Source organism: Hyposmocoma kahamanoa, unplaced genomic scaffold, assembly GCF_003589595.1.
Source record: "Hyposmocoma kahamanoa isolate Upper Pololo Valley unplaced genomic scaffold, ASM358959v1 98776, whole genome shotgun sequence".
In the NCBI taxonomy this organism is placed as follows: Eukaryota; Metazoa; Arthropoda; class Insecta; order Lepidoptera; family Cosmopterigidae; genus Hyposmocoma; species Hyposmocoma kahamanoa.
In genome coordinates this window covers 1,446-20,071 of record NW_020655676.1, presented here as the reverse complement: position 1 = coordinate 20,071, position 18,626 = coordinate 1,446, and the positions used below count along the sequence as shown (strand labels likewise).

The following is an 18,626-nucleotide window of genomic DNA, read 5'->3' as shown; positions in this document are numbered from 1 at the left end:
ACGCTATATCTCTGCGAAGCTGTAACGACTCCGCATGCTCAGTTACATGAGGATCGTTGACAACACGGAAGGCGTAGCGCTGCAGTCCATCTAGGGCATCGAGCAAGTACTTGGCAGAGCCGTCCCAAAGGTGCGAACAGTACTCCATGCTGCTTCGGACCTGAGCTTTATACAACAGGTATCGCAGCTCTGGAGTAAAAAATCGGTGCACCTTGTTCAGGATGCCAAGCTTGCGCGACGCGGTACAGATGACGCTCTCGATGTAATCTTTGTTGCTCATGTCCTTCCGGATGCTCATCCCCAGTAGACTGAGCCTGTCCTGCAGCGTCAGCGTTGTACCTTGAAGATGGGGAAGTGGAAGGAATGGGGATTTTTTGGAGCTGAACGCGCATACCTGGGTTTTCTTGGCGTTGAACTCAACCAAGTTTCGGGAGCCCCACGACGATATATGCTCCAAAACATGGTTGAGCTCAGCGACAAGTTTTTCCCGGTTTCTCTCAGGGTCCTCCCGGGTGCTTGACGATTGCTTATAATAGCAACCGTGCACTGTGCTATCATCTGCATAGCAATGAATGTTGCCAAAAGGCAACAAGTCATTGATATGCAGAAGGAACAGCGTGGGCGACAGCACTGAGCCCTGTGGCACCCCAGCATTAACTGTCACGAGCCGCGAAGTGCCTCCGTCAACAAGGACACGCAATCTTCGCTCGCGCAGAAAGCCGGAGATCCACTCACAAAGGCGGCCGGGAAGACCATATGCCGGAAGCTTGGAGAGGAGACCACGGTGCCAGACCCGATCAAAGGCCTTAGCAATATCCAGACTTATCGCTAAGGTTTCGCCCTGTTTGTCGATAGCTTCACCCCAGAGATGCATTAGATACGCTAGAACGTCACCCGTTGATCGGTTCGGCCGAAACCCATACTGCCGATCATTAAGAATGGAGTGACGTTCCAGGTGCCGGATTATCTGGATATTTAGAATCCGCTCCATCACTTTGCAGAGCACTGAAGTGACAGCTATTGGGCGATAGTTTGTCGGATCAGACCGATCTTCTTTCTTGGGGATAGGTTGCACGTTGGCCTCCCTCCAAGCTAGGGGCACGTTACCAGATTGGTATGAGAGGCGGTATAAGCGCGTCAGTACGGGAGACAACTCCGCCGCACACCTTTTAAGGACGATAGGAGGTATCCCATCCGGACCATAGGCTTTCCGCACGTCAAGAGTCTGCAATTCCTTGCGGACATCACATTGTCTGATAACTATATCAGGCATTGTGACTCCGCAGTGGGGAATTGACGGCGGTTGCGCATCTTGGTCGTGAATGCGCGAGTTAGCCCCAAAAAGGTCGGCCAATAAATTAGCTTTCTCTTCGGGGCCATAGGCCAAAAGTCCATCGGGATACCTCAAAGGCGGCAGCGACGAACGACAAAAATTGGACTGCACGGCTTTGGCCAGGCTCCAGTAGGCACGGCTACCGGTGGGATGGGCTACCAGCTTCTGGCCAATCCGTGAAACGCGCTGGGCATCCGCTCTTATGTAAGCCCTCCTGCAAGACTTGGTTGCTTTGTTATAGGCTGCTTTAAGGGACGCAAGGTTGGGATCCTTTGTTACACGACCCCTGATCCAACCACGATATGCAGCCTGTTTCTCACTAACAGCGTCCATGCATTCGCGATTGAACCAAGGGCGTCCTCTGCGATTGGCGATGACACTGGAAGACGGTATGTAGTAATCCATAGCCGTTCCAATCTCATCGACAACAGCATCGGCAGCTGCTGAGGCATCCTTTCCCGCAAAGCAGTGCTGCAACCAAGGGATGGACGCAAAGTAGTCGCGCATACCATCCCAATCCGCCGACGAGTAGTGCCAAATGCGACGAGTGACCTCCTTCAGCTTAGTTGGAGGCATTTGGGAAACCTTACACCCAACCAAACAGTGATCAGAACTTCCCAGGGGGGCGCTGACTGATACTGTATAGTAGGTAGGGTGACTCGCGAGCAGAAGGTCAAGCAAAGAGGGTGCATGATCCGATGTGTCTGGAACCCGGGTGGGCTGGGTTACTAGTTGGGTCAAGTCATGCGTGAGAGCGAAAGCGTGGGCAGTTCTTCCTGCATGGTCAGTCTTGAGGGAACTTAACCATGATTCATGGTGAGCATTAAAGTCCCCCAACACGACCATCTCCGCAGATGGGAACTGCGCCTGCGCGTCAAGAGTCGCCTGGCTCAGTTGGTCAAAGAGCCTAGTTGTCTCCGCATCCCCACTGTGGGATCTATATAAGCACGCGAAGACTCTTGCTGAACAACTAGATTCTACGAGCACCCACATAGTGGAAAAGGAGGGGTCCTCCAGGCAGCGCAGACGGCGACAGCACACATCCGAACGAATATATACACATACCCCGGCTTTGGCCTGAAAGTTTTCCTCAAGCGAGTAGCCGGGGTAGTTCAAGTAACTCATATCATTCGGACGGCGGATCTGCGTCTCCGTCAGGAAAAGCAGGGCAGGCCGGGCTGTCTCGAGGTGATGGCGGACAGCTTTGAGGTTGGAGTGGAGTCCGCGGATGTTAGCGAACTCAATAATAAACGCGGTGGGGGGATTAGGCACCGCTGAACGATCTGCATTCTTATGTTGCGCTGTCATGGTGGGTAAGAAGGACGGTAGTGTGAAGAGGTGAAGCCTTCGGCACCGCACCGAAGAAGAAAAACGAGGGGAACTGCAATACATGCCATTGATCTTTTGAAGGATAGCCGGCTGACCCGCCGAACGGAAGGGCCCCCGTACCCCCCCGGGATATGCCGCCGGGACCCCATATTCCGGTCACTAACCGGCACGACGACCTACCCCAAGATTATGCGCGGCATGGTGGGGCAGCCTCTAGGGGTAGTTAGTCCCTATTGGGCCCCTGTACTGTACCGCGGGCGGCCAGCGGACAACCGTTTCTACGGGTCTCCCTGGGCGGCAGGTCAACTAGATATCCCCCAACAAGTGACATGGCGAATATCCGCCTCAGTCCTCCCAGATACCGCGCCGAAAACTCCACGTGCACTGGATGTACACCAACTGATCCCTGAACGCGATTCGCAAAAGCGTTTCACTGTGGAGGGTTTTCCGCCGTGTGTACTGTGGTCGCTATCCAGTCGGCACAAAGCCTACCACAACGCTAAGCAGATGGACACTTGTGACGCCCTCGGTCGCCTCTTACGACCCCCACGGGCATGTATGGGGAGGCGACAATGTATTCTTAAGCCGTCGCCCCACGGCTCAAAATTCACCGGAGCCAATACTTAAAAATGACCGCACCAAAATCTATTGGGATCGATCTATTATCACGGACAGGACTATTCTTGCGAAAATCCTGATTGTGATATTGGATCGATCGCAGTCGAGGGTATTTGGACGTCACCATCCCGCATAACGAGGGTCTCGTGAAAGCTGAAACCAAGAAACGCCGGAAGTATCTCGACCTGGCGCACGAGATCACCGACATGTGGGATGTGGCCTCCACTGAAATAATCCCAATTGCTTTGTCTGCAAATGGGTTAATTCCAGTCAGCCTTTCTAACAGCTTGAGGCGGTTGGATTTCTGTGGCGTGTCGCTTCCAGCACAAATGCAGAGGGCGATCCTCCTCGATACGGCACGTATTGTTCGCCGGTTCTTGGACCTGAGTCCCTGACCCCGGCCGACTGTGCCATTGCCGGGAAATACCGCCTCTCCGATTTAAAAATTCAAAATTAATCTTTCAAGCCTTGGGAGAGGCGAGAGTCTAAAACAATAATAATAATATTGTAATTTATTTCAGATAAAAATAATCCATATTTTGTTAGTATACAATCATAATTGTTATGTAACTAGTGTTAGTAATACATGTTAATCTAACGTTTATGTGGACTCAGCCAATGTTCAATAATTGGACTGTCCCACCTGCGTGCAACCGTGTTCAGAATGGTGTTAGGGCTGACACGCACACGGAGCAGCGTGGAAGCGCAGCGCTGCCGCATTATGGCGTGGAAGCCATCCAACCGCGCCGCGCAGAACATACCGGACGCGCTACAGCAGCGCCCCAGCCCCATCAGCGCCCTGAACGCGTTGTATTGTACGCGCAGAGCGCTATATGCCCTCCGCATGTAACTAATCCACAGGCTGCACGTGTAGAAGAACTGACAGAGAGCTTTAAAAAGCGTCGTCTTCACCTCTTTTGTACACCGTGCAAACCTGCGAGCCAGCATATTGCAGCGGACAGACAGCGCCCTGCGCTCCCTTTTCAAATCCACGTCATCAACTTAACCAAAAATAAATTTAAAATCAATTTAACAACTTAACTACAACGTAAGAGATACAAAGCCTCATCTAGCTTGTGTCTTTACCAATAAACCTTGTATTATTTAAGGTATCTATCTATTTAAACAATTAGACGTCAATAGTATAGGGCAGTATTGGCTCCTGCATCGTTTTGGTCCTTCGAGCCGGGTATGAACCAGCGACCTATGGATCGTTACAACAAATTTTGGTCCTTCGAGCTGGATATGAACCAGCGACCTATGGATTCTACGCGCTCTTCAACATATAGGTCTTTCGAGCTGGATATGCGACTGCGACCTATGGATCTTTACAACAGAATTTTTTATAATTATTAATACAAAGATCGAACACTCAGAAAAAATTCCTTCGATCCGATCGGATTCGAACCGACGTCTTCTTGCATACCGTGGCAGACGCTATACCAACTAAGCCACGGAACGAACCAACGGACCTCACGAATTCTTCTATGTGCTTGCGTCGTGTCTTTGTACTTGGTCTTTCAACGACTTTTTAGTCGTAGCGCCATCTATGAGAAATCTATGACAGATTTATCATTCCTTCGACCGGATCGAAGGAATTTTTTCTGAGTGTTTTTTCTGAGTGTTCGATCTTTGTATTAATAATTATAACAAATTAGTGGAGTAATTTCACAAAAAATAATTGAATATCAATTCAATAAAAATTTCATTAACAGAATTTTTGTTTAGTGAAAGAAACATAAATCATAATTGATTGCTATAAACACTTCTCTGAACCTTAAGACGAGCAATAACAGCAGACGTAGGTACTACCGACTTAACTTGAGACTTTGCACTTGTTCAAGCTCTCTCATTCCGCCATCAATGCGCGATGCAAAAGAAAAAGGTATAATAACTAATAATAAACATAATAATGTAATAATATCAACATATTCCACCTAATTAGGAAACATAAATCAAATTATAAGGTATACAATGGTTCATATTGCACTCTCGACCAATCATGAACACGCGGTTTTGAAAGTGCGAGTTGAAACGCTCGAGATTTCGAGATTGGTCAAATATCACGATATCGTTTCGATTCGTGATTCGTCTTATGCTACCTAAATTTATTTTTTACGATATGTAAAGCTCATTGCTCACGCAGTAACTATTAATAAGATTATAATTTCGTTTTTCGCCATTGTTTTTGTTGGTGGGATTAATTGGATTGTCATTAATCATAAAATAATAATTGACATCTACAATCAACTATATACTCCAATGTAGGGACGAATTCAGAAGTCATTTTTGGTATCTTTGTGTAAAAAGCTTCATAGGTAGATGCGCCCTTAATGTTATTTAATAACTAATTTTTCTATAGAGCTAGTTGTGCGCCTGATGGTAAGCGACACGCCTACACATAACAGTTGCAGTGCTGCTAAGGGCTTGAAATCGCAAAGATCTGGGGGCACAGCCACTGCGCCCGTCACCCTGAGACATACGTTGATAAGGCCCTGTGCCTGTAAGGCTGCTAACAAATTGACTTTGCGCATTAACTACAAACATGCAGTCCATCTGTTAGCAGCCTAGTGCTCACATTATTGCTTGGCTGCAGAAGTAGGTAAGATAGGTAGCAGTTATTCCCTGGAGGAACTCTTTCCTATGGAGCTCTACTGCTACTAAACATGTACTTATTTTGGGCATGGTATCCCATAGATCTCTTAGGTTGACGTTTTCCAAGTATATCTTTAACCTAAAAGGGGAATAAGGATAAATAACCCGTCAATGCCACGTTTCGTTTCAGGCCTGTGTCAACACCGTCTGTTCGCTCTAAGTTAAATCCGTACGATTAAAGCAGGTATCATTCTACGAGGCTCTAATTTTAAAAGAATCCCTAAATTAGACTAGTGTTAAGTAATTCTGTTGGTTACTACTTGGAGACGGTTACCGCCGGAAGGTCTGTGATCGAAATTCCGCAGCTTGCTTTCGAGCGGTGATTGACTCAACGCGTATTGACAATAGCGGGCTTTACCTAAGCACCTTATCACACGTGATACAGCAAACGTGTGCGCGTGTATCCTGCGCTATTAGCCTTTACACGAACGCTCATTCCCTTGTAACAAAAACGAACACGTGTAATCGCACGCGAAAGAACGTTAGCTTAAAATATTTCAAACAGGTAATAAGCGCACGATTGCCGTGCAGGCTTTCCCGCGCGCAGTTCTGGGTGCCTATGACAACCTCTTAAGACAATATTACTTTAACCTAAGGCTCAACTCACACTGGCGCAGAGTCGAAGCGTCGTGACGCGTCATGTTTTTCGCCTATAGCATATTCATCTATATTTTCCAATTATTAAAGTACAAATTTGTGTTTAGCAAATATGGAATCTCTCTGGGAAGGACTCTGCGCCAGTGTGAGTTGAGCCTTACATTGACTTTTCGTATCATGACGCACTTATAGTAAGTCTATTATAATGTTAAAACTATGATGTTTTATTGACAGCTTTGTGAGTATTCATTCACACAACTGGTAGGTACTATGACGCGACTTTAACATTAAAGTAATATTGATCTTATATCTAATTTAGTTCCATTTACGACGTCGTACTTTATGTTTTTGGAATGAAAGTGTAAAGCACATTCAATAAAAAATGTTGTAAACTGTTCTTATTGGATAAAATAGGTACTATATGCACTCCACTGAATGATGTTTTTTGAGCTGGTCCATAAATGCATTCACTAAAAATCTTTTACGTGCATACATTTAGCATTAACGTAATCTCAACTGTGACTCTCTGAACATATTGAACATTTGTCGGAGTTTTTGCAACTTTACAATTTGGTCAAATCATAGAACACCATCCTTTAATTTTTTTTTGGTATTTCTTTGACATATTTGTTAATCACAGGTCTGGAAAATGCGGGGAAGTGACATCTATGGTATTATTATCCAAATACAACTTTTATTGTCAGATACCAACATTGTAAGATAACATCAAAAACATTAGGTGTTTGCAGAAAATCGATTAACAGTATACTTACATTCGGAAACGGGAATAAACGCGTTTACACACGAATAGGTATATGTCACACCTAGTTTCCCAACATTTCGGCCAGGTTGCACTGGCCGTGGTCACGGGCTGACTTACGATTAAAGGCAATGATATTTATACTTGTAAATCAAAGTGTTCCAAACACTACGGTGTAAGTTCAGCATGTCCTGGTTTTTTTTCCTCAATCTACTATTTTTTCTGTGCAATATCTTCCGATTTTTTCAGATTTGACCTGGCAACACTGGTTCTGATAGTAATCGAAACATAAGACACTTTTCTTTTTTTTTCTTTATTTCTTCAGTAATTATAATAAGACTATTGACTAATTCAATTGTTCTCCGACAGGCATATTGCCGGCGATCGCTTCGATATTAGACGATTCTGGATTCAATATACGATTTAGTGTAATACTTTATGATATACCTATTTGGACTTCCGAAATATTTATGCCACCACACGCGGCGCTGCTGGCTTTCTACAGAGGAGGCAGAAGTGCTCAGTGGAACGCCCAGTGCGCCTTGAACATGTGTAACGGAACACAACAGTTAAATGATGCATGTTGTAGTGAGTCCCATTGTTTTGTTTTGGATCCATTTCCCATCAAAGCGGAGAAGAAGCGATATGTGTAGGGTAGACTGGGTACAGTTGCAACTTTTTGTTTTGATCCTCCATAACATTGTTGTTTTTATAAACAATTGCAAACGAAAGGTAGGAAAATAAGGAGTGAATATTTATCTACAAATTGATGTGAAATTCAGACGCTCATGTACGGACAATGGCACATCAGGCTACACATTTTTGTTCGAAAACCCTCGGGGTATTCCTCCTCTCAGCTGCAGGTAGAGACCCGAGTCCGCTAACCAGGGGCCATGGGGCCAGGACAACATCTCCTCAACTGTGAAGTTCCGAGGATGCTCCCCCGCCCCCGCGGCGGATCTGTTGGTAGGCTCCGCCGCAACACCCTACGTGCATCCACGTGGACTCTCCGTAGAGAGTCCTTTGGAGCGCCCACCACACGGGCCAATCGCCCAAATTCGGCCGCGGAGGATAGGACGAGTGGCAAATACACACCGACACGTCTCTTCTCACGCGGCCCCACCGCCACTGCATCTGCACCCTAAGTGGTGCAGCCCCGCCAGAGTCGCGGAGGATAGGACGAGTGACGACACACCGACACGTCTCTTCCCCGCGACCCTCCTCCCCGCATGCGTCCGCGCGGACCCGCTCGGCCTAGATCAAGACGAACCCGCGCGGTACGCCCTCCTCCTCGGGCCAGCCTAGCTCCATCGGCCGGCCAGTGAGTTCCTCTTAGCTTCACCGTGGGATGAAATCGACCACGGCTACTAGAGCCCTCCGACAAAACCCATTTCGGCGGGTACAACCGTACCCAGTCAGTAAGTTGACAAGTCCCACGTGCCTGTAATTTCACCAACACCCTTACCCTTCACACCGGAACGCAGTATTGCTGACTTTACTGCTTGTCGGCTGAAATAGGTAAAGTGGCAGTACTTCCCTGGACGAACTCTTTCACAAGGAGCTCTACTGCTACTGCTCGATAGTGTGATCAAAGAAAACGAGTAAGTGGAAGCCACAGACGATCGACATCGTTTTTCTACGTATGATCAGACAAAATCGAGTAAATACTTAATACTTAAGTAACAGACGATCAAGAGAGCAATATTTATCGATCGAAACCAATCGACACTTGTGATCACGCATGTAAGTAACAGACAAAATCGTGTAGATATGTAAGCAACAGATGATCGACTGCGCATTATTTGTCGATCAAGACTAGTGATCAGACAAAATCGAGTAAATATGTAAACAAGCAACGGATAATCGAAAGAAAATTAGGCGTAGGTGCCTACAAATTTCTTCGATTTTAACCTAATAATAATTAGCGATCGCTAGCATGTGACAGTAACGACCGCCAAAAATCTGTAGACACCTTTACTGTTCTTGTTCTTATTCTGCTCTTGTCGTAACAGACTTAGATTTAAATTTAAATCTTAAATGACCAATTAGTGATAAAAACTATAATACATAAATTAATATATTTGTGTTCTCTTCTCCGTTTTAATAGCATACAGGATTAGAAACAAGAACGACGAACAAAACTCTTTGATTTGACAGCTCCGAGTTGGTCTTGTTACGTCTTGTACTCTCGTAAGCTTAAAACATAAACAAACTCAGCCTACTCAAACTATATTGTGTTGTTTGCTTCAGAACAGAGAAATCCAGAATGTTACTTCTGTATCGACAGTGGAAAACCCGGGGCACCCTTGCTAATACTCTTACTTCAAACTTGTTTATACATGGTAAGTGTCTAACCATCACTAGCTGGATAGATACCATCGCCTTACCTACATATTTCTACTGTAAACTAGTACTGCTTTCTATACTACGTGTGGCGCACTATAAGTTACGGAATGAAACAGAAAAAATACTATAAATGGTCAGAAATAAATTTATTGTATCTCAAACTACTCTCCGTTAGCTTTAATGTACTTTTTCATACTTATGTACCAATTTTGAAAACATTTATGCCACTATTCCGTGACAATCTCTGAAACATATTTTTCATACTCTTCGACAGCCTCTTCGGGTGATGAAAATGGTTGACCGCGTAACTGGTTCTTAATTTTTGGAAATAAATAAAATTCACAGGGTGCCAGGTCGGGGCTGTACCATAGCTGTATGCGGTATGGCTCATAAGGTCAACGTTGTTCACCTTCAAAAATCTGGCCGTGTGAGAACTGGCATTAATGTGGTGCAAGATGATACGGCGTTTACGGTTATTTTTACGGAGTACAAATGGTCGTGTACCAATCACTATTCACGGTACAACGATTCTTCAAAGCAACAGTAGCCCCGTGTAACCAGTTTTATTGCAAAAAGAAGCAATCATCCGCTTAGAGGCACTTTTGCACGCGCTCCACTTTGGTTGGTTTCGGCTCATCTCGAAAGAGTCATACGCTCGATTGCTGCTTTGTTCTGGGATTGTAACTATAAATCCATGTTTCGTCACCTGTACATAGTACATAGGACATAGTACCTACACCAAATTTGACGCCCCTTTGTTGAATCTGGTAAGCATGACATTGCACCAAGTGACGCGATCCGTTTTTTGAGCCATAGTCAAATTGTGTAGGATCCACCGATAGCACAGCTTTTTCACACTCTAATGTTTGTGTAGTATTGATTGTATTTGACTCATGCTTATGCCTAAAGATGCCCGAATGATGCACATGCCTGTCTGTTTCGATCATACGGCGCACAGCATCGATGTTTTTGTTGTTCACAGCAGTGGACAGCGACCATCACGAAATTTGTCACTGAGATTCACACGACCGCGCTTGAATTCTGCAAACCAGCTATAAATAGTCGTCTTGCATGGTGCTTCATCGCCAAAAGCAGTTTGAGGCCGAGAGACGCTCCGCTGAGCTGTTAAATTACACTTAAAGCCGTAGAAAATCATACTACGAAATTTTCACAAGTTAAATCCATGGTGATGTAGATAACCAATTTCTAAAATGACGCCACAATGTAAAAACAAGTGACAATCAGATGAAACAAACTGTATTCTACAGCCAAGGAGATCCATTTTTTTCAAATGTTGCAATTACTTTTTAAATATGGTTTATCTAAGTGGCCAGTTCCGGAAACTTAGGTATAGTGCGCCCTATGTAAAAGGTAGGCAGCTTAGGAGGATATACCATCGCCGACAAAATATAGGTGTTGTAATTAATTCTTCCTTAATATTGCAAAATCCCTTAAAAGTGACTTAAACAAAAAATTTATTCATTCATTTATTAATTCCGTTTAATCACAACAAAATTAGTAAATTACTGCAAAGGATCAAAGAATCAACAAATAAAATGTACTGTAAATAAAACGTGTACTTTTATGTGACCAAAATATTTGTAACGTGTGTTACCTGTAGTAACCCTTCACAATGACGCCGCGTACCAACAGTGATTGCGAAAGACCACTCTGGAGCACACATTATACGCCTTAAAGCTGTTATATCTATAAACAGTCTTAATATGGAATTGATTTAGATAATAGTTCTCTGTAAATGGTTTTAGAAAAAAGAAATTGTTCTTATAGACTTATTTCACTCAAGTCAAAATTTTAAAACCGTCTTAATACCAAACAACTTTATTAAGTGTAATCTCTCTTAAGATTTACTCTTATAGTCATTATTTTAAGTTCAAATGTAGAACAACTGATTATTTTTAGTAAAATTGTTCTATACACATCCAGTATAGAAACTATACACCTTTATATAAAACACATACTGTGAGAGAAATAAACAAATAATGCGAGAACTAATAAAATTTGATGTACTTATGTTTGTGTTAAAATGGCCCTGACTCACCATAGGGTGACGCCAGACGAACGTAATTTTGTGAGTTCCATGGTCACGGTTGACTGAGGTGGTACGGTCTTCAACCAGTTTCAATAGTTTTTAATTAAATACCTTATTTTTAATTTTACAAAGAAAACATTCCAATTTACGCTACATTAAGTTTTACAAATTATTTTATTGAATGATTTTTTACAAAGTTCAATATATTATTAATTAATAATAGAAATTAGAATAAACTAAAACATATTAACTAGTACTGTAGTTTTTTGTTTGTTTGGGATTTTTCATCAGAGGATATACTGGATTCCAAACTGGTGGTACGGAGAAACCATCTTTCTTGTTGAAATTAGGATGATTTTTAATTTCAATGGCCTCTCGCAGCATCCTAGGTAGATAACGGACTTCTTTTGCAAGGACCTGGGGTCTGTCAAACTTCATTGAATGTGTAGGTTTATCCATGACATGCTCGCAGACGGCAGACTTGTTTACGCGACGGTGTTTGACATCAGCTATAAGTTCTTTGACGCGGGTACAAATACTTCGCCTAGTTTGTCCAATATAAGAGAGAGCGCACTCACAGTGAAGCTTGTAAACTCGTGCATCCTGTAAGGGGATGTTACATTTCACGGGTCTCAGGAACTGAGAAATCTTCCTCAGGGGCTTGAAATAGGTCTTGATAGACGCACTTCTGAGGACTCTTCCTATCTTGTCTGTAACACCTCTCACGTAAGATAAAATGCCAGGTCTTCGCTCGACTGTTGGTGGTTCACACGAGGCCTGCGGCATTGGCGTCTTCAACTTATTCGCATGTAGGACTTGCTTTATATGCTGAAGTTCCCCTGCCAGATGATTACTGTCGCAGACACCATGTGCTCTCTGAAACAAAGATTTGCCCACGGTAGCTAACTGGCTAGGATGGTGATGGGAATTACCATTAAGATATCTATCTGTATGGCTTTTCTTTCGAAATACAGTATGGCCTAAGGTGTTACTAGGATTTATTACTTCTATTACGCCCGTGAGTCGGCACATAACTCATTTTGCGTCGTCGTGTGAAACAAACCGTACCTTTATATGAAACCGAATGCAGCGCAAACCACGCAACTCAAACTACGCGACTCACAAAATTACGCTCGTCTGACCAAAAACTGTAGACCGAGAGAAATCAAACAGTGCAGATTTTCTGCCAGTACCATATCGTCGCCTTACTTTCTCAAACTCGTATCTTAAAGGACAAAGTAACTAAAATGCAACATATGCATTGTGTATATAATTTTGCCATTGACTTACAAATAAATGGACGACGGGTCTAATACAAAAACCACGAAAAAAAATGTCCCAAGTCGACCTATTCGAAATTTAAATTGTAATGTCATCGCAGTATCGCGCTGTCAGTCGAACAAATGAAGACTAAAGCGGAGTTTGGCGCTCTGTATACGATTTTAGTGCCTTACACGTGCGGATACTTTTTAGCGCGGACCCGACGTCCATATAATTGTAAGTCAATGAATTTTGCAGACTGACTTCACGTCATATTTCCTTTATATTCACACGCTGGCTTTTACTTATTCTTAAAGTAATGCATCGAAATTAACGCCCTTGATAAGAAATTTTTGCCATGTCCTCAATAATAACCCTTTGTAAGACACGTGGTAGAGAAAGTAAGGCATCGATATGGTACTTTTATTAATTAAATCTTGTAATATAAAGGACACAAATTGCCTTTTTTAAAACCTCCTTCCGGCGGCTTGTTCCAGAATTAGTGCCCATGATTACAAAGCGATTTATTTAATTGTTCAATCGTAGGTGTACCTGAAAATATTTTTATAAAACCCTTCTATAAGCGTAATATTAGTCAAATGTAGAAATAATTATTTCAATTCTTTCTGCTAAGGAGAAGGCAAAAGTTTAAAATTATATCGATGGTTTTCTAGAATAGTGGCCTATATGAAAATCACATAATTCATCAGAAAGATTGTTCAAAAATAAATAAAAGAACTCGTACCGTGGTGGTGAGAAACCTGTAATTAGTAATAATCTTCCAGATATTCGTACTCCTGGCTCAACATGGCTACTTGAATCAATGGCGAGATAAGTTGGTGAACATGAAATATGTCAGGCCGCAGAAGCATTACAACGATAAAATGGTTCTAGCCGAAGAAAGTTACGTTAGCAAGAACATTGCGTTGTGTAAGTAATTTGAAAGCACGATGATGAATTCTTTCTGTCGAAAATTACGAATTTTCTGGTCGAGAGTAGGTATAACTTTGTTGCTATAAGCTTCTAAAACGTCATAATAATTCACTTTACGAGGCAGCGTAACAATTTTTTTTTTGACGTCTTGATGGAAACATCCATCTTACAAATTAAAACAAACATCTCACCTGATGGAAACTGACGATGGGGTCGACGATGGAGCATGCACTCCTAAATAATATCTATTTACTTTCGTCTTGAAAAGACTCAAGTTAAAGCGTTCAAGCAGGGCTCCGTCACTTGCTCGAAGTTCCGCGATGTGCCTACCGCTGAGTGTACAGACGTCGTCGGCACAAGCTCTCATACAACGTCTTTCATTTATGAGCATTCGACTCCGCACGACTACACACTCTCTGAGCTCTTCGTAGTGAGGGCCTGGTTTAATTAGTCAGATTTAGTAGGCTATTATAATAACGTAGTGTAACAAAATCACATAACAGGCAACAACTCATATTAGTTCCGTCACGCACCGCTAGATGGCATTGGCGGCGAAATCGCAAATTCTGCATCGCGGTGTTAAGATTTTCCCTCGCGGAATGACTATTGGCGGCGATGCGAACATGAATGGAATCAAAGAATGTAATCCAACTTACGACGCATCTAGCTCTGCTTCCTTATTTGGAACTCCGCTTTAGATCGTTACCGTTGAACCTACTGCACTGTGCTACGCTTCTAGCGCGGCGTCCTATTTGGAACTCCGCTTTAGAACGTAACACGTAGTTGTTGCACCCTGAGCCGCTTCCTAATTGGAACGAGTGTACGGGTCCTCGACTACGTGCCTATTAGGGGTAGTTCTTCCCCATTGCACCCCATAAGAACATACTACAGTAGGTATTTTTAGAATTGTATGAGAGTAATGTAGTGTGTGGTTCAAGAAATAAATCTGCAGGCATGGAATCCCGTTCAAGTTCAAATAATTTGCTTTAATTAATACTAAAAGTGTGGTCTTTTGTATTAAAACTTATTCTAATAAAGCTCTATTCATTGCAGCGCAGGCGCAAGCTACCGACGCAATGTTGATCGGAGACGTGCACAAAAACTACGTGAGCATTGGATGCGGTCACGTCAAGAAATGCAACGCCGTCAAGGGTGTTAGCTTTTCGGTTAAAAGAGGTAATGTTATCTCCTAATTTAGTTTATGATTGCTGAAAAATAACGCACACACAGTCAGTCAACAGTCTTTATTGAAAGCAGAGTAAAATGACGTTTGCAGGGTTGCCAGTTTTCGAAAAATGTTGAATAGTAGATTTTAACAGTTTTACCGACAGATTGTGAAAGTAGTTAATTGTATAAATGTTGTTGATGTCAACAGTTTTACCGATTGATTGTGAAGGTACATACAATTTAACAAGTAAATGCGCTAGACTACCAACCTGTAAAGGTCCCGAAACATTGGTTTGTTTGAAAAAACAAATATACGCGATTTAAATCCGGAAAAATAGTTTCATTTCCTATGTGTAACAATCGCGAAAACCTAAGAACTCGATAAAAATAAATATATTTACGCAATTTAAATACCTTCATTTCCTATGTGTTTTTAACAATCGCAAAAACCTAAGAAGTCGAAGTATTATTGACGTTCTAATCATAAATAATTGCGTTAGTACCTTCTTTATTCTTGTTATGTATAACTTTTTCAAGTTTTGAATACAATCTCGACAAGATGACGGCCTTTAAAAGCACTGATGTAGTCGGTTCCTTAAGTTTTCGGCCATTTTTCGGTACATCTCAATATATAGCGTTCACATCCTCAGTAATTCACGCCTTGAGGTTATCTTCGCCGTGGGCGGTGTTTGAAAACTTTATTTTTCAAGCAATGCCACAAGTTTCCGCTATTCGTTACATTAATAAAATATAAAACATTTAAAACAACCAGATTTCAATAGACCGATTTGACGCGTGTGGGGGAGAGAGTTAAAATTAGTTTCAATAAGCTAAAGTGCTAGAAGATTTGATAAGTAAATAAATTAAAACATATTGTATCGTTCTGTCTCTAGACGCAGCCCAACGTCTTTTGCTTCAAATTTCGCAACAAGGTGACGATACAACTCTACATGCATAAGTATTTTCAGGCGAGTGCTTTGGCGTGCTGGGCGTGAACGGCGCGGGCAAGTCGAGCACGTTCCGCACAATCACCAGCGAGGATCACGCAACTCGGGGACAAGTATTCGCCAACAGACACTGCCTTACTTTGTGCCACAGACAACAAGTACCTAGTATTTCTTGAACACCCGTCTTCTTACTGTCTCGATGCTTTTTTTTATTTTAGGACTATTTAATAGTATGTTGCGACATTGAACCTTTAGATTGAACCTTTAGAGCCATTGAATAGTAAGTTAATAACAGAATTATTTCACAATAGCATATTTTTGATACTTGAAATTATCTTATCATCATCATCATATCAACCGGAAGACGTCCACTGCTAAACATAGGCCTCCCCTCAGATTTCCCGACTAGCCGATCGGACGGGACGTGCGTCTATCGATTACACGCCGCTCTTACCAGATCATCCATCCTTCTAGTAAGGGGCCGTCCTATTGAACGCCTTCCGGTTCGTGATCTCCTTTCGAGAACCTTTCTGCCCCAACGGCCGTCAGTTCTACGAGCTATGTGCCCTGCCCACTGTCACTTCAACATGCTAATCCTTCGAGCTATGTCGGTGACTTTCGTTCTTCTACGGATCATGCACTTCTCGAAGACTTTAGTCTTCAAGGACTGCGGTATTGCGGACGAGAAGAATTATATTGTAAATAAAATCTAATCTTTCAATTTAAAATTAATACGTAATTATAATTCCTAAAACAAAGTACCCATAGTACTTATGGTATTTCTTTTTACGGCACATCAATAGCAAGTACGAAGAATATTTTTTTTCAATAGCAATATTAGGCATTTTCCCATTTGTGATGAAATTCTAGTAACATATACAAATCTCCCTTGTTCCACAGTACTTGCTGTCTTTAGGGTACTGTCGGCAGTTCTTCGGACTGGACCTGTTCCTGTCTGGGTGGGACAATCTAGCACTGCTGCTCAAACTGCGCGGCTGGTCAGGAGACACTATTACCAAAGAGGTTGACATCTGGATAAAAGCTGTTGGTACGCTTTGAGGAATCAGAGGAAACGAGATATCGTTTGGTATAGATGAAAACGTCAGAGGCGGGAGGGAAATGTTTTTCACCAATCTTCCCGTAGGCACTGGGGCGCGGAATGTTCATGATTGGTCAAAGTACGCTTCCTCAAGATCGCGTTTGCAATATCGAAATTCGACAAAACTATTATTGTATATTTATAGTAGTAAAAAAATCACTTATTAAAGTTCAGACGAGAAGCCGAGAGATGGGCTTAAAGTGTCATAAGTGGCAACTAAAACCAGTGAAAAGGTTTGGGCAAATGACAAACCCCTCCATCTTCCCATGACCGGGAAGATGGAGGGGTTTGTCCCTTCTTACGGTTGTCTTAGTATACGATTTCAATCTTGGGAAATACCAACTGTAATTGCTCGGAGTTCTTTATAATAACTTCATTTTTGTTTAACTTTCGTCGTAGCCCAACGGTTACCGTGCTGGACTGCCACATAGAGGTTCCGGGTTCGATTCCTGGGCTGGAAGAAATGTTTGTACGACCTGCATTTATTTCTCTCGTGAGTTGGATGTAATTTGTGGTTGTCTATGTGTGCGTTCACGACACCCGTAATACAGGGTTTCCCTAGCGGAGCCATGAGTGTGTGCGGCATTATTTTTAAGTCTTCTTGCTCCTGTGGCCCCCTTAAGGCGGAATTATATTTGTCTAACGTGTCGTGTCGTAATGCGCTCTGACGTGATGGTTTAGCGTTCACATCTATATATCGTGTTCTGACTATATTTTGGAGCAATACCGTCTTGGGTCACTTAGAGTTCATACGTGCCCAATATCTGACGCGTCACAACACAGCACGGCGCGTGCACACTTGTCTCACCTCACCCGTCCTGACGCAGATCGGGATCGCTTCTGATGTCACACAACACAAGCAATCACCACACATTGCGACACACTAATATAAACTTCACCATATTAAATGTATGAAACCGATACCATTCTGCCGCGTCGCGACACGACACGTCTGACAAATATAAATCCGCCATTATTTGCGACGGTACGTCTTCAGTGTTGCTATCTGTGACACTTATCTCAAGAAACCTTACAAAGTTGGCGTGCTGGATGTCTCTGTTTTTTCCTAACCGGAGAAGGTTTAACGACAGGTCTGGAGCGATACGCCAAAGAGCGCGTATGCTTCTACAACCGCGACTGCAAGCGGCGTTTGGCTGCAGCGGCGGCGCTGGCGCAGGGCGCGCCCGTCACACTGCTGGACGAGCCCACTGCCGGCGTCGACGCTACCACCAGGAGATACGTCTGGAGAGCGCTCAGGCGAGGGCAGGCCCTGGGTCGTACCATTATCATGACTTCTCATTGGTAAGCTGTATGATCACCACTATTACCAATGACCTGATATAAGTTGAAGACCTTAGTTGCGAAACAGTTTGCACTGCGAACGCCGGACGAAGAGGTCCTGGGTTCGGTTTTCGGTTGGACCAATTTGGGATTTGACTTAATGGCGATACAACCTAACCTATATGCAATGGCTTGGATTGATTCCGCATCAGTGAAATTGTTGAATCAATCAGATTAAAAAATATATAGTA

At 43.1% G+C, this 18,626-nt stretch overlaps 1 protein-coding gene across 1 annotated transcript; it reads left to right on the top strand.

Annotated features, from left to right (window-relative positions):
- Positions 1–3,944: 3,944 nt before the first annotated feature.
- Positions 3,945–18,396, top strand: LOC113238903 (ATP-binding cassette sub-family A member 7-like; the record flags this gene model as incomplete). Its single annotated transcript, XM_026475753.1, has 8 exons — positions 3,945–4,095; positions 7,662–7,880; positions 9,543–9,634; positions 13,734–13,878; positions 14,935–15,057; positions 16,017–16,153; positions 16,896–17,043; positions 18,186–18,396. Coding segments are annotated over exons 1-8 (1,226 nt in total), but the record flags the coding sequence as incomplete, so codon positions are not given.
- Positions 18,397–18,626: the final 230 nt, after the last annotated feature.